This window comes from Schistocerca gregaria, chromosome 4 (assembly GCF_023897955.1).
Source record: "Schistocerca gregaria isolate iqSchGreg1 chromosome 4, iqSchGreg1.2, whole genome shotgun sequence".
Lineage (NCBI taxonomy): Eukaryota > Metazoa > Arthropoda > Insecta > Orthoptera > Acrididae > Schistocerca > Schistocerca gregaria.
In genome coordinates, this window is record NC_064923.1 from 545,354,248 (window position 1) to 545,366,856 (window position 12,609).

General features: G+C 41.4%; 1 protein-coding gene across 2 annotated transcripts in view; it reads left to right on the forward strand.

Annotated features, from left to right (window-relative positions):
* LOC126268168 (uncharacterized) overlaps nt 1–12,609 on the forward strand; it is a 256,697-nt gene that overhangs the window by 136,739 nt on the left and 107,349 nt on the right. The window contains exons 4-5 of one of the 2 annotated variants that reach the window (XM_049973759.1): nt 6,646–6,698; nt 6,785–6,873. In XM_049973759.1, the coding sequence (XP_049829716.1) occupies nt 6,646–6,698; nt 6,785–6,873 (142 nt within the window). The remainder of the gene's footprint in view (nt 1–6,645; nt 6,699–6,784; nt 6,874–12,609) is intronic. The other variant, XM_049973760.1, reaches the window with a different exon arrangement.

Here is a 12,609-nt window from a genome sequence, read left to right on the forward strand (position 1 = left end):
AACAAAACACACAAACACACACACAGAATTACTAGCTTTCGCAACCGATGGTTGCTTCTTCAGGAAGGAGAGGGAAAGACGAAAGGATGTGGGTTTTAAGGGAGAGGGTAAGGAGTCATTCCAATCCCGGGAGCGGAAAGACTTCCCTTAGGGGAAAAAAAGGACAGGTGTACACTCGCGCGCACACACACACACACACATATCCATCCGCACATACACAGACACAAGCAGACATATTTAAAGGCAAAGAGTAAGGGCAGAGATGTCAGTCGAGGCGGAAGTACAGAGGCAAAGAAGTTGTTGAAAGACAGGTGAGGTATGAGCGGCGGCAACTTGAAATTAGCGGAGGTTGAGGGCTGGCGGATATCGAGAAGAGAGGATATACTGAAGGACGAGTTCCCATCTCCGGAGTTCGGATAGGTTGGTGTTGGTGGGAAGTATCCAGATAACTCGGACGGTGTAACACTGTGCCAAGATGTGCTGGCCATGCATCAAGGCATGTTTAGCCACAGGGTGATCCTCATTACCAACAAACACTGTCTGCCTGTGTCCATTCATGCGAATGGACAGTTTGTTGCTGGTCATTCCCACATAGAACTCGTCACAGTGCAGGCAGGTCAGTTGGTAAATCACGTGGGTGCTTTCACAAGTGGCTCTCCCTTTGATCGTGTACACCTTCCGAGTTACAGGACTGGAGTAGGTGGTGGTGGGAGGGTGCATAGGACAGGTTTTACACCGGGGGCGGTTGCAAGGGTAGGAGCCAGAGGGTAGGGAAGGTGGTTTGGGGACTTCATAGGGATGAACCAAGAGGTTACGAAGGTTAGGTGGGTGGCGGAAAGACATGCTTGGTGGATTGGGGAGGATTTCATGAAGGATGGATCTCATTTCGGGGCAGGATTTTAGGAAGTCGTATCCCTGCTGGAGAGCCACATTCAAGGTCTGATCCAGTCCCGGGAAGTATTCTGTCACAAGTGGGGCACTTTTGGGGTTCTTCTGTGAGAGGTTCTGGGTTTGAGGGGATGAGGAAGTGGCTCTGGTTATCTGCTTCTGTACCAGGTTGGGAGGGTAGTTGCAGGATGCGAAAGCTGTTTTCAGGTTGTTGGTGTAATGGTCGAGGGATTCAGGACTGGAGCAGATTCGTTTGCCACGAAGGCTTAGGCTGTAGGGAAGGGACCGTTTGATATGGAATGGGTGGCAGCTGTCATAATGGAGGTACTGTTGCTTGTTGGTGGGTTTGATGTGGATGGATGTGTGAAGCTGGCCATTGGACAGATGGAGGTCAACGTCTAGGAAGGAAGTCCCCAAACCACCTTCCCTACCCTCTGGCTCCTACCCTTGCAACCGCCCCCGGTGTAAAACCTGTCCTATGCACCCTCCCACCACCACCTACTCCAGTCCTGTAACCCGGAAGGTGTACACGATCAAAGGGAGAGCCACTTGTGAAAGCACCCACGTGATTTACCAACTGACCTGCCTGCACTGTGACGCTTTCTATGTGGGAATGACCAGCAACAAACTGTCCATTCGCATGAATGGACACAGGTAGACAGTGTTTGTTGGTAATGAGGATCACCCTGTGGCTAAACATGCCTTGATGCACGGCCAGCACATCTTGGCACAGTGTTACACCGTCCGAGTTATCTGGATACTTCCCACCAACACCAACCTATCCGAACTCCAGAGATGGGAACTCGCCCTTCAGTATATCCTCTCTTCTCGATATCCGCCAGGCCTCAACCTCTGCTAATTTCAAGTTGCCGCCGCTCATACCTCACCTGTCTTTCAACAACTTCTTTGCCTCTGTACTTCCGCCTCGACTGACATCTCTGCCCTTACTCTTTGCCTTTAAATATGTCTGCTTGTGTCTGTGTATGTGCGGATGGATATGTGTGTGTGTGTGTGTGTGTGCGCGCGAGTGTACACCTGTCCTTTTTTTCCCCTAAGGGAAGTCTTTCCGCTCCCGGGATTGGAATGACTCCTTACCCTCTCCCTTAAAACCCACATCCTTTCGTCTTTCCCTCTCCTTCCTAAAGAAGCAACCATCGGTTGCGAAAGCTAGTAATTCTGTGTGTGTGTTTGTGTGTTTTGTTCATTGGTTTTTTCATTCAGATAGGAAATTTTTTTTGTTTCTGAGGAGAAGCAGCAAGCCATCTCATAGATAATGAGAACAGAATTTCAATATTTTATGAGAACAATGAAGACATAAATAGATCTGACTGAAGAAGGAAAAATAAAACTGATAGCATTCATATCAGAACGAAAGTAGCTGCTGATTTTCTCACACATAAATACTATTTTTCTCTCAAAAACAAAACCAAAAGAAGAGCCAACATGCCTAATAAGCATTTGAGAACTTTTTTCTATGGGAATTTTAAAACCACAAATACCACCATTCGTTTTCAGTAGGTTTACCTGGAATGTTATTGGATCATCCATGTTTCATCAATATAATACACTGCTGAACTACTTTCTTCTCTTATTCCTTGCATCTTTTCAGGAGTGTGGCTCATACTGCAACTATGTCGATTCTTTCTATTAAAAACTTCCTTCCACCATTACTTTTGATGTGTGTGAAATCAATCTGCTTGCTTTGTAGTCAGTTTTCTCTTGCCTACTTGTTACAAGTTCTTGTGATATTGGATATTCAAGAGCTATATACATTTCAAACATGCAGTGCATTAAAAGATCAATGCCCCAGCTGCCCATCTGTTTTATAGCTTTCTTGTAACAACACAAAACCAACTTTTCCTGACATTTATACTGCTCTGGCACTTTTGTTTACTATTCTCTGTACAGGTTCCTTGCTGACACATACTTCTGCAGGTTGTTCTTTCATCTTCAAAATGCAACAGTAGGAGTCCCACTTTCAGATTCACATTTGAAAAAGTTATAGACTTCATCACCTGGTTGTGAAGCACTTCATGTGTATTGGAATAAAGTGATTTATTTATTTGGAAACTGTGCTAACACATTTCCAGATACACATTTACAGCTACAGTGCTACAAGAAAATCTGAATGGACCTGCATTATCATGAAGTACGGCAACGGCACAACATGTGGAAGAGAAAATCTTGCCATCTAGATGTAACTCGTGGCTAGCTGCTTCAAAAGAGAATGAATCCTATTGGCTGCTAGTGGTTAATGGAGGGGGATGTGCGGACTGGAGGATGCACAGAATGGCTGAAAACTTCCTTCCCACATGACATAGTTGATAGAGTAGCATGAAACTCCAGTTTCCATAAATTTATTGTAAAGACCACAAGACAGTCTCAGCCAATGACTAAGGTGCACAACATAATGATGTACAACATTTGTCTCTGACCCAAAAAAACAATAAATCATGTAAACAGACATTAGAAATTGAACATTTGAGTATCTACAAATTTCAGTCAGAGTTTGCAACATTTGTATCAATCATTACTTTTTTCTGTCACAACACACAGTTTATGATGGTGTTCAGTCAGTCTGATATAAAAATATTACTTTTCATTATCTTTTCTGAGGTTGTAATAATGCTAGTTTGTTTAAATAGTAGAGTCATCTCAAAACTAATTCACACTTATTTTGCAAATAAAATAGTGTAACAAGTACCTGCTTTCAATTACACAGTTAAGTTTCATTTCTTATGAAGTTCATTCTTGCATTAATAGTACTCAGTAAGTACATATAAGTACATAATCTGTAAACCCTTGTCCATCTTGTCCTCTGTCTGAGTGACCTGTCCTTCCTTTTTAACCTTCACAGCTCTATCCTTCTCCCCTTCCTGAGGAAGGAACGATTAGTTCGGAAAGTTTGGAGTGTGTATGTGCATTAATTTGTTTTCATGAGCACTGCTGACATATTGTCTCCAAAAGAGAATTACTGGCCAGCTATAGAATTATCCTTTTAATATAAAAAAGCATATTGTGGCAATATAGGCCTAATGCACTAAAATGTAGCTACAAACACAAATTTTCATTTAAAAAATTGAAAACTAGATTCTGCAAGATAGCTCAAAGAAAGTCTCTAAAAGCTTTTGATAACTCATGAACATAGAGTTGAGAGACTTAATACATTATAACTTTTCAAAAAAATAATGGATATATCTTCTTGCTTCATGTTTGAGTAATTGTGAACCAGCAACCCTTAATTACCTATGGAGACATTAACCAAAAAAGTATTATTCATTAGATTTTTTCATCAATTGCAAATGTAGTTGAATAAAACTCTGGTGCTTTGTGTTATGGGGAAAACAAGTTTACTCAGGAAGCATCAAAATAGCCTGCATAATGAAGCAGTTATTATGCAGCAGCACCAGTGCATGATGGGAGTGGTGACTGGGCGGTGGTATGGAGGAGGCTGGAGCACAGTGAAGTACTGCAGGTTAGATGGAGGGCAGGGGAGAAGTGGGGAGGGAGATAAGTAGTGGAAAAGGAAAGAAATAAAAAGACTGGGTGTGATGGTGGAATGACAGCTGTATAATGCTGGAATGGGAACAGGAAAGGTGCTGGATGGGTATGGACAGTGACTAACGAAGGTTGAGGCCAGGAGGGTTATGGGAAAATAGGGTTTATTGCAGGGAAAGTTCCCACCAGCACAATTCAGAAAAGCTGGTGTTGATGGGAAGGAGCCATATTGCACAGTCTGTGAAGCAGTCATTGAAATGAAGGATGTTACGTTTGGCAGTGTGTTCAGCAACAGGGTGGTCCACTTGTTTCTGGGCCACAGTTTGTCGGTGGCCATTCATGTGGTCAGAAGCTTGCTGGTTGTCATGCCTACATAGAATGCAGTACATTGGTTGCAGCTTGTCTTGTAGACCACATGACTGGTTTAACAGGTAGCCCTACCTTTGAAGGGATAGGTGATTTTAGTGACCGGACTGGAATAGGTGGTGGTGGCAGGATGTATGAGACAGGTCTTGCATGTAGCTCTATTACAGGGGTATGAGCCATAAAGTAAGCAATTGGGAGCAGGGTTGTGTAAGGATGAACGAGTATATTGTGTAGGTTCGGTGGATGGCAGAATATCACTGTGGGAGGGTAGGGAATTATAGTGGTCCGCACATTTCTCATTACAGGGCACGACAAGAGGTATTCGAAACTGTGACGGAGTATGTAATTCGGTTGCTCCAGTCCTGGGTGGTACTGAGTTATGAGGGAAATACTCCTCTGTGGCCAGACTGTGGGACTTTGGGAGGTGGTGGGAGACTGGAAAGAGAAGGCGCAGGAGATTTGTTTTTGTGGAAGGTTGGGAGGATAATTAAGGTCAGTGAAGGCTTCAGTGAGACCCTTGGCATGACAACCATGGGAGGCTAGGCTCTATGGAAGGGACTTCTTGGTGTGGAAGGGATGGCAGCTGTCGAAGTGGAGGTATTACTGGTGGTTAGTATGTTTTATATAGATGGAGGTACTGACTTAGTCATTTTGAGGTGGAGGACAACATCTAGGAAGGCAACTTGTTGATTTGAATAGGACCAGGTGAAGCAAATGGAGGAGAAGTGGTTGAGGTTCTGGAGGAATGTGCATAGGTTGTCCTCACATTCAATCCAGATAGCAAAGATGTTATATGTGAATCTGAACCAGGTGAGAGCTTTAAGATTCTGGGTTTTTAGGAAGGATTCCTCTAGATGGTCCATGAATAGGGTGGCATAGGATGGTGTGATGCAGGTGCCCATAGCTGTGCCCTGGATTTGTTTGTAGGTAATGTCTTCAAAGGAGAAGTAATTGTGGGTGAGGATATAGTTGGTCATGGCGACTAGGAAGGAGGTTGTTGGTTTGCAATCTGCTGGGCTTTGGGAAAGGTAGTGCTCAATAATGGTAAGGCCATGGTCATTAGGAATATTAGGGTACGGGGAGGTGGTATCAATAGTGACAAGCAGGGCATCGTGTGGTAAAGGGACAGGAACTGTGCAGAGTTGGTGGAGGAAAAGGTTGGTATATTTTATTTGACTTCACTGTCCACCACCCACCATACTATACTCCCCCTCTCCAGCCCAGCCTCCTCCTTATCGCCACCCAGTCACCACTCCCATCATGCACTGGTGATGCTGCTTGCAGTGTGGTTCCAGTTGCCTGAGACTGCAGTCGTGTGTATGTGTGTGTGTGTGTGTGTGTGTGTGTGTGTGTGTGTGTGTGTGTATTGTTGATGAAGTCCAATGGCCGAAAGCTTTAACTGTGAAAGTCTTTTTTGTTGTGCCTATCTGCGACTCAGTGTCTCCACTATATGATGAGTAGCAACTTTCTTTCTCATAATATTGTTACATTCCATCCTGGATTTTCCATTGTTTGATTTTTAACATAAAAATTCTTCATTGTTGAATTTCTGTTGTTACAGTCTTGTAGTTGTCACTGCATATGACCATTAAAATTTTCTTTGTGAAGATGGAATGTTGCTCATAACCATTGCTGAACAGTCTTTGGATACATTTATTTTTCAGTTGTGTAGATTCATAGCAGTGTAATCTAGCCAGAGAGACTGCACCAACAATTTAATGATGTAAAGCTGATTGGTGCTGTTTTACTTCCTAATATTCTCATGTTTGGATAATAACTCATTAGATTCACACAGGCCATCCAGTAAAAGCTCATAAATAAATAAATATTACTATTATGCATTATTCAATGAAGAAAACTGAATGACTGAGTCCTAATGTTGGTATGTTACAGGACAGAAGGAAGTATTGTATGGGGAAGAACACTAAATTCTCCCTGGTGGCCTGGTAAGTAGTATTCACTTAACAGTTTGGTATTTGTATAATCCTTTATTGATGCTTTTAATTTAATGATTTAATAAAATTTTTGGCAGCAGTTGTCTGTACACCTGCTGTCATGCAAGAGAGTAATATTCCAGGATGTGCTTGGCTGCAGTGGGCATGTGAATCAACCTTTGATGTGGTAATTATTAACTTCTCAGATTTATTTATTCTGTTATTAGTTCTGAAAGTTAGTATAGTGTATATACTATTACATGTCTCTATCAGTAGTACTGATATTTCTCTTTATGTATGTTCTTACATTTCTATGTAGGTGGTCAAAGTTTTTTGCAGTTGAATGCCTCACCCCTTTTTGTGCCACACCACTACTGACTCATGGGAATTATAACTCATTTCTCTTTCTAGCATTATGTTTATGACAATTTCTGTTCTTTTGGAACTGTGATTGATAGTTGACAACAAACTTCATAAGGCAGTAAATGCACTGTGTGTCAGTTGTTGGTATGCTAATTATGTACAAGGGACTCTAGAATGGACACCACATTTTACCTTAATTACACACTCTGTGCAACACACACTTTTTGGTTCTCGACACTGCATAACCACAGTACATGTTCCCACAAGTCAGCATTTGATGAAAATAGGGAAAATAAGTGATCTTTTTAACATTTTTATCTCCAAATGCTCTAATGAGGAATGATATTCTCCAGATTGACAAAGAAGACATTGCTGAGAGCATTGTGGAGAAGCATGATATGACTTGGCATCATTGGTGGGCAGTTTCTGGGTGGAGCAGTGGCAGCCAAGTTCTATCTACTATGAAGTGTCAAACTCCCTTTTTTTATTTATTTGGGTACTGCATTTGGTATTATCTGTTGCACATGACAGTTCATAATAGACCCCACTGTCCGAGTTGGTATTTATTGTTGTGTTGCCCTCATTAACTGTTAGCAAATTTTAATGGACCAGATGATAACTTGTCACTTTGTTTGGATCTTAGTTGCTTTTAGTGTAGATATAGAAGGGTAAGCTGACTTTACTGAAGATGTAACTACACCATTTTTTGTAGACATTACCCAATAGGTGTCTTCTTTATTCTTGAAAGTAACTTAGAATTTCCAGACATCTCCACACAAGGAGCTTCCATGGAAGATTTCCTCTTCTCCACATTTTTTTTAAATATCCGTTTATTGACATCCCTTTTGATTATGTCTCAAAGAGAACTCATTCAGACTTTCTGGTGCTTGCAGCAGTGAAGAGGATGACTGCAACCACAAACATATGTGAGCACTTACTCTGTGCTATAGTGTCATATTGAAGATCAGCTGATTGTCACTCCATGTAACTGCAGTTCTTCCTCTTTGCGTAATGCAGTCAAAAGAACTGTGTGGGATAGGAAAGTGATGGTCATGGCTTATCTCTGAAATTACTTTGGTTTTATTTGCCAGGAATTTATTTTAATTATGCTATGGATGTATTAAGACATAATTGCAGGCCATTATTTACATTCAGGATGTGAAGTGGTTAGGGCTGCTGATAGACCTTCATAAAAGTGATCACATTATCCTGATATCATCGCTTTCAATTTCACCTCCTAAAGACAAGAAATAGTCACTAATTCTGTCCATATTCATTAGTTTTCTTGATTCACTTCTCGTCTGATGCTATTAATGTTTTGACAAATTATTTATGCACCCGAATGGTAACCCATTTCAAATTACACTCCTGCAGAACATCCCCTTAGTCACAGAACATCATCAAATTCAATCACTCTCAATAAAATATTGCTAATTTTGTGCTGTTACTGCAGCCATGTGAGATTTAGATAGATACAACACAAAATTGTTGCAGCATTTGAAAATTTTCTCAACTATAAATTATCAATCAGTGGGTTTTTATAGCAGTAGAAAGTTCTGGCAAAATGTAAACAGTTTAAAATTAGAGGTAACAACTCACTGTATAATTGATAAGCACATAAAATATTTTGAAAACTAGCTACCTTTTAAGATAAAGAGAGAGAGAGAGAGAATACATAATTCTGTGAATGCAGTTCTGTTGGTTAACTGGGAGAGTGTTAGTATTGAACGAAGTGAGAGAAGGGAGAAAGGAGGTGAGGAGCTGGAGGAAAGGTCGGGGAAGGTTGGCTCATAGCTTGGAGTGAGGCTGCAGGTGCATGGGGTAGGCAGGCGACACACAGGCACTGACACCTTCACGTATGTGTAGTGCACGATGATGCACTGTCCATGAGTGGCCAGACTACATTCCTCCACAGCCTCAATACCTTCTCACCACATTCACATAACCTGATCCCCTTCATCCCAATGTGGTACCTTTGTGGAAGTTAACCTCCACATCCTAGGTAGCTCCATCAATATTTCAGTCCATATGAACAGTATCTGCATTTTGACAGCTGCCATTCCTTCACCAAAAAATTATACCCATATAGTTTGCCACCTGTTATCAGTGAATTTGGAGAGATAAGAATTCCTTTGCACAGTATGCTGAATGTTTCACTAGGACTTCCACACATAGGCAATATCCCCAAAAGCCTGCAGATTGATTTCTCGTTGCATACTCTCACACCCCATAATCCTCCAGCCATCCCCAAGAACCAGTTGCAAAGGAGCACTCATCTCATTACCTAGTATCATCTCAGATGGGAACAACTGAAGCATATCCTGTGCCAGGGCTAGGAAAAACTATCATTGTGCCTGAAAATGGGAACATCCTATCCACAATCCATCTCTAACCTCCTAAAGTGGAATTCCATTGCCCACCCAACCTATGCAACATCCTGGTCCATCATTAAGTCACAACCATTGTGTAAGATCTATCTGCAAACCATGCTGCACGTCCTTTTCTGGTCATGTCACTTGCTTATCCTATCCCATCAGGGCCAGTTCTGCTGAAATTTCTGTACAGCTTTCTATATGGACATGACCACTGATCAGTTGTCCACCCAAGTGAATGGCAACCCCAAACTGCAGCCAAGAACAGAATTGACCACCCAGTGCTGGAAAAGGTTGCTGAGCACAGTGTCATTGATTTCAATGGATGCTTCACAGCTCAGGCCATCTGGAGCCTTATCACCAACACCAGCTTTTCTAAATTACATAAGTAGCTGTTGTCCTTGGAACACATCTTTCTTTCTTGTCATTCTCCTGGCCCTAATTTCCACTAGGTTCCTGTTCCACATATGCCTCCATCCTGTCCCAGGATTCCAGATTTAGTCAGCCTGCACCCAACCCACATCCTCTTCCTTCATTCTGTCACCCCCTCCCAATCCATTCCTGCACATCAGAGTCATCATACACAGCACGAATGCACCAGTGCCAGTGCTCTTGTGTCACATTCCTACCCTGTGCACCCGAGCTGCCTTTTCCTTCTCCCTCCTGCACTGCTATCCTGTACACCTGCTGCCTCCTTTCAAACTGTCAATTATCCTTTGCCAGCCCTCCCTCCTACTTCCTACCTCCTTTCTTCCATTCCCATTTCACGTGGAAGAACCCATCAACCCTGTCAATCAGTAGAACTGCAATCCCAGCATTGTTTATTCAGTTAGCACAATGTAGCTGTACAGGTGTGTGTGTATGTGTGTGTGTGTGTGTGTGTGTGTGTGTGTGTGTATGTGTGTGTGTGTGTGTGTATGTGTGTTTAAGTTTTCAGTCTTGTTTGTGCACCTGTACAGGACTCAATGCTGCAAATATTGGGGAAGCTATTACCTGTAAACCTAAATTATTTATTATAAGTGGGTTCAGTGGTCATAGCTAGCTGGTCCTTGTAATTCTTTTCTACATCTATGTCCCTATTCTGCAATCCTCCATGAAATGCACGGCAGGAGATACTTCCCATTGTACCTAATATTAGCATTTCTTTCCATTTCATTCATGTAAGTAGGACAGGAAGAACTACTGCTTAGATGCTGATTTGGACAGTTTAATTAATATAATTTTGTATTCATGGTCCTTATAGGGAGATATGTAAGGGGTCTAAGTATATTCCCAAATTTCTTACATAATACAGAAGATTGAAATTGTTTCAAGTAGGCATTTTTAGAATAGTTATGTCCATCTTCCTACATCTTCTGTTTAGAGATTCCCAGTATTTCCACAAAACACTCCTGCGAATAAAACAAACCTGTAATCATTCATGGTGCCCTTCTTTGTCTATATTTAGTATCCCTTATTAGTCCTATTTGGTATGTGTCTAGGATGGGGCACATGAGTGTTTTGTAAGAATCTCTTTTGTAGACTGACTGCATTTCTCCAGTATTCCACCAATGAACTGAAGTATGCCATCTGTCTTACTTACAATTCAGAATATTTAGTCCTTCCATTTTATAAATAAACATTTCAAAACACCCCAGTGTTCGTGAGGGTTGACTAATTTCAGTTATAAATCACTGTTACTGTAATCATATGATATTCAATTTTTTTCTTTGTTACAGTGCACAATTTTACATGTGAGAACATTTTAAGTAAGCTACCAATATTTGCAACATTCTGAAATACATCATTGTGTTTATACAGTGCCTGTATCTTCACAATATGATGTGTTTCAGAACAAATGGATGTTTGGATCAATCCAGGGGACATGCTCATATAGCTGAAGTGGTTAAGGCAACCACTGGTGATAAGTGGGAAATCCAGGTTCGAGTCCTAGTCTGGTACAAATTTTCATGTATCACAAATAGTTGACATCAAAGCTTAATTGCAGCATGTGAATACATTTTGTAATTTTTAAATGCACTGCCTGTCAAGATGTGAAGCGCCCAGAAGACATCGTGAAATGCCAATGTAACTCTGCACACGTACAAACCAGTGGCACATATTTAAATGATTAGAGCTGCAATTTTCTTTGAGAGGTAGTATGGCCACTAGAGTGCATTAGTGTTGTTCAAATTTAGTATTTTTACAGGTCTGATAGGGTATATAAGAAGTGTGGTCAGCATCAGATGTTGAGTGATCATTGTTGAGGACATTGGAGATGCCACATTCTCATGTGAGACAGTGTTATCTGTATCAGTGTTAAAAGGGGCCTCACTGAGGCTCTCTATTTGATAAGCTGGTTGAATCAACCAATATATAGATTTGTGGGGCATTCAGGTGTGACAGAGTCCTGATGTTGGACTGCATGGGAATGTGAGGGCAGGTATACTCACTCATTGTCAATGTTCTGCTTGACCTAGTCTGACCAACACAAGGGAGGATTGTGTTAGTGTGCACGAAGCACATTATAACATCTTCACATCTGTGTCTGCCACCCAAGAACAAGTAATGGACTCTCTACAACATTCTACAACATCCTGCACCATTGGTCAGAAAATAACAGCATCATACTAGGGAACTACCATCCTGTACAGAGAACAACCATCCCATGCAGAGGGTGCCATTAACAACACATCACAAATGCCATGGGTGGGAAGCATGGACTGCTGATGTCATATTTTGTATTTTGTTCATCAATGAACTGTGGTTCCACACTACCTGTGTGACCATCATCAGCAAATATGATGGCATCTGGAGGGTGGCCACATTCTTCAAATTTTCTTGAGAAGCACAATGATGTCATTCCTGACACCATGGTATGAGGAACCATTGGCTCATATGCCAAGTTCTTTGTAAATTTTATTCACGTCTGTTATTACTGAAGTAATGTTACACATCTTCTTAACTCATGAAGTTTCATCTCATTTCCTCCTCTACTTTTGGCCACTTTACTTTTATTGTCGGACAGTGTGTTATCAAGATCGTACTGATAACCTGTTCAGCTTTATCAAACAACAGAAGATCCAGAATGGAATAATGACAATATTATGAATAGGTTTGACTACTACTCACTGTATAGAGCAGACATTGATGTGCAGACAGGCACAACAAAAAGACTGCTATATATTTAAGATTTTGGCCGACAGGTC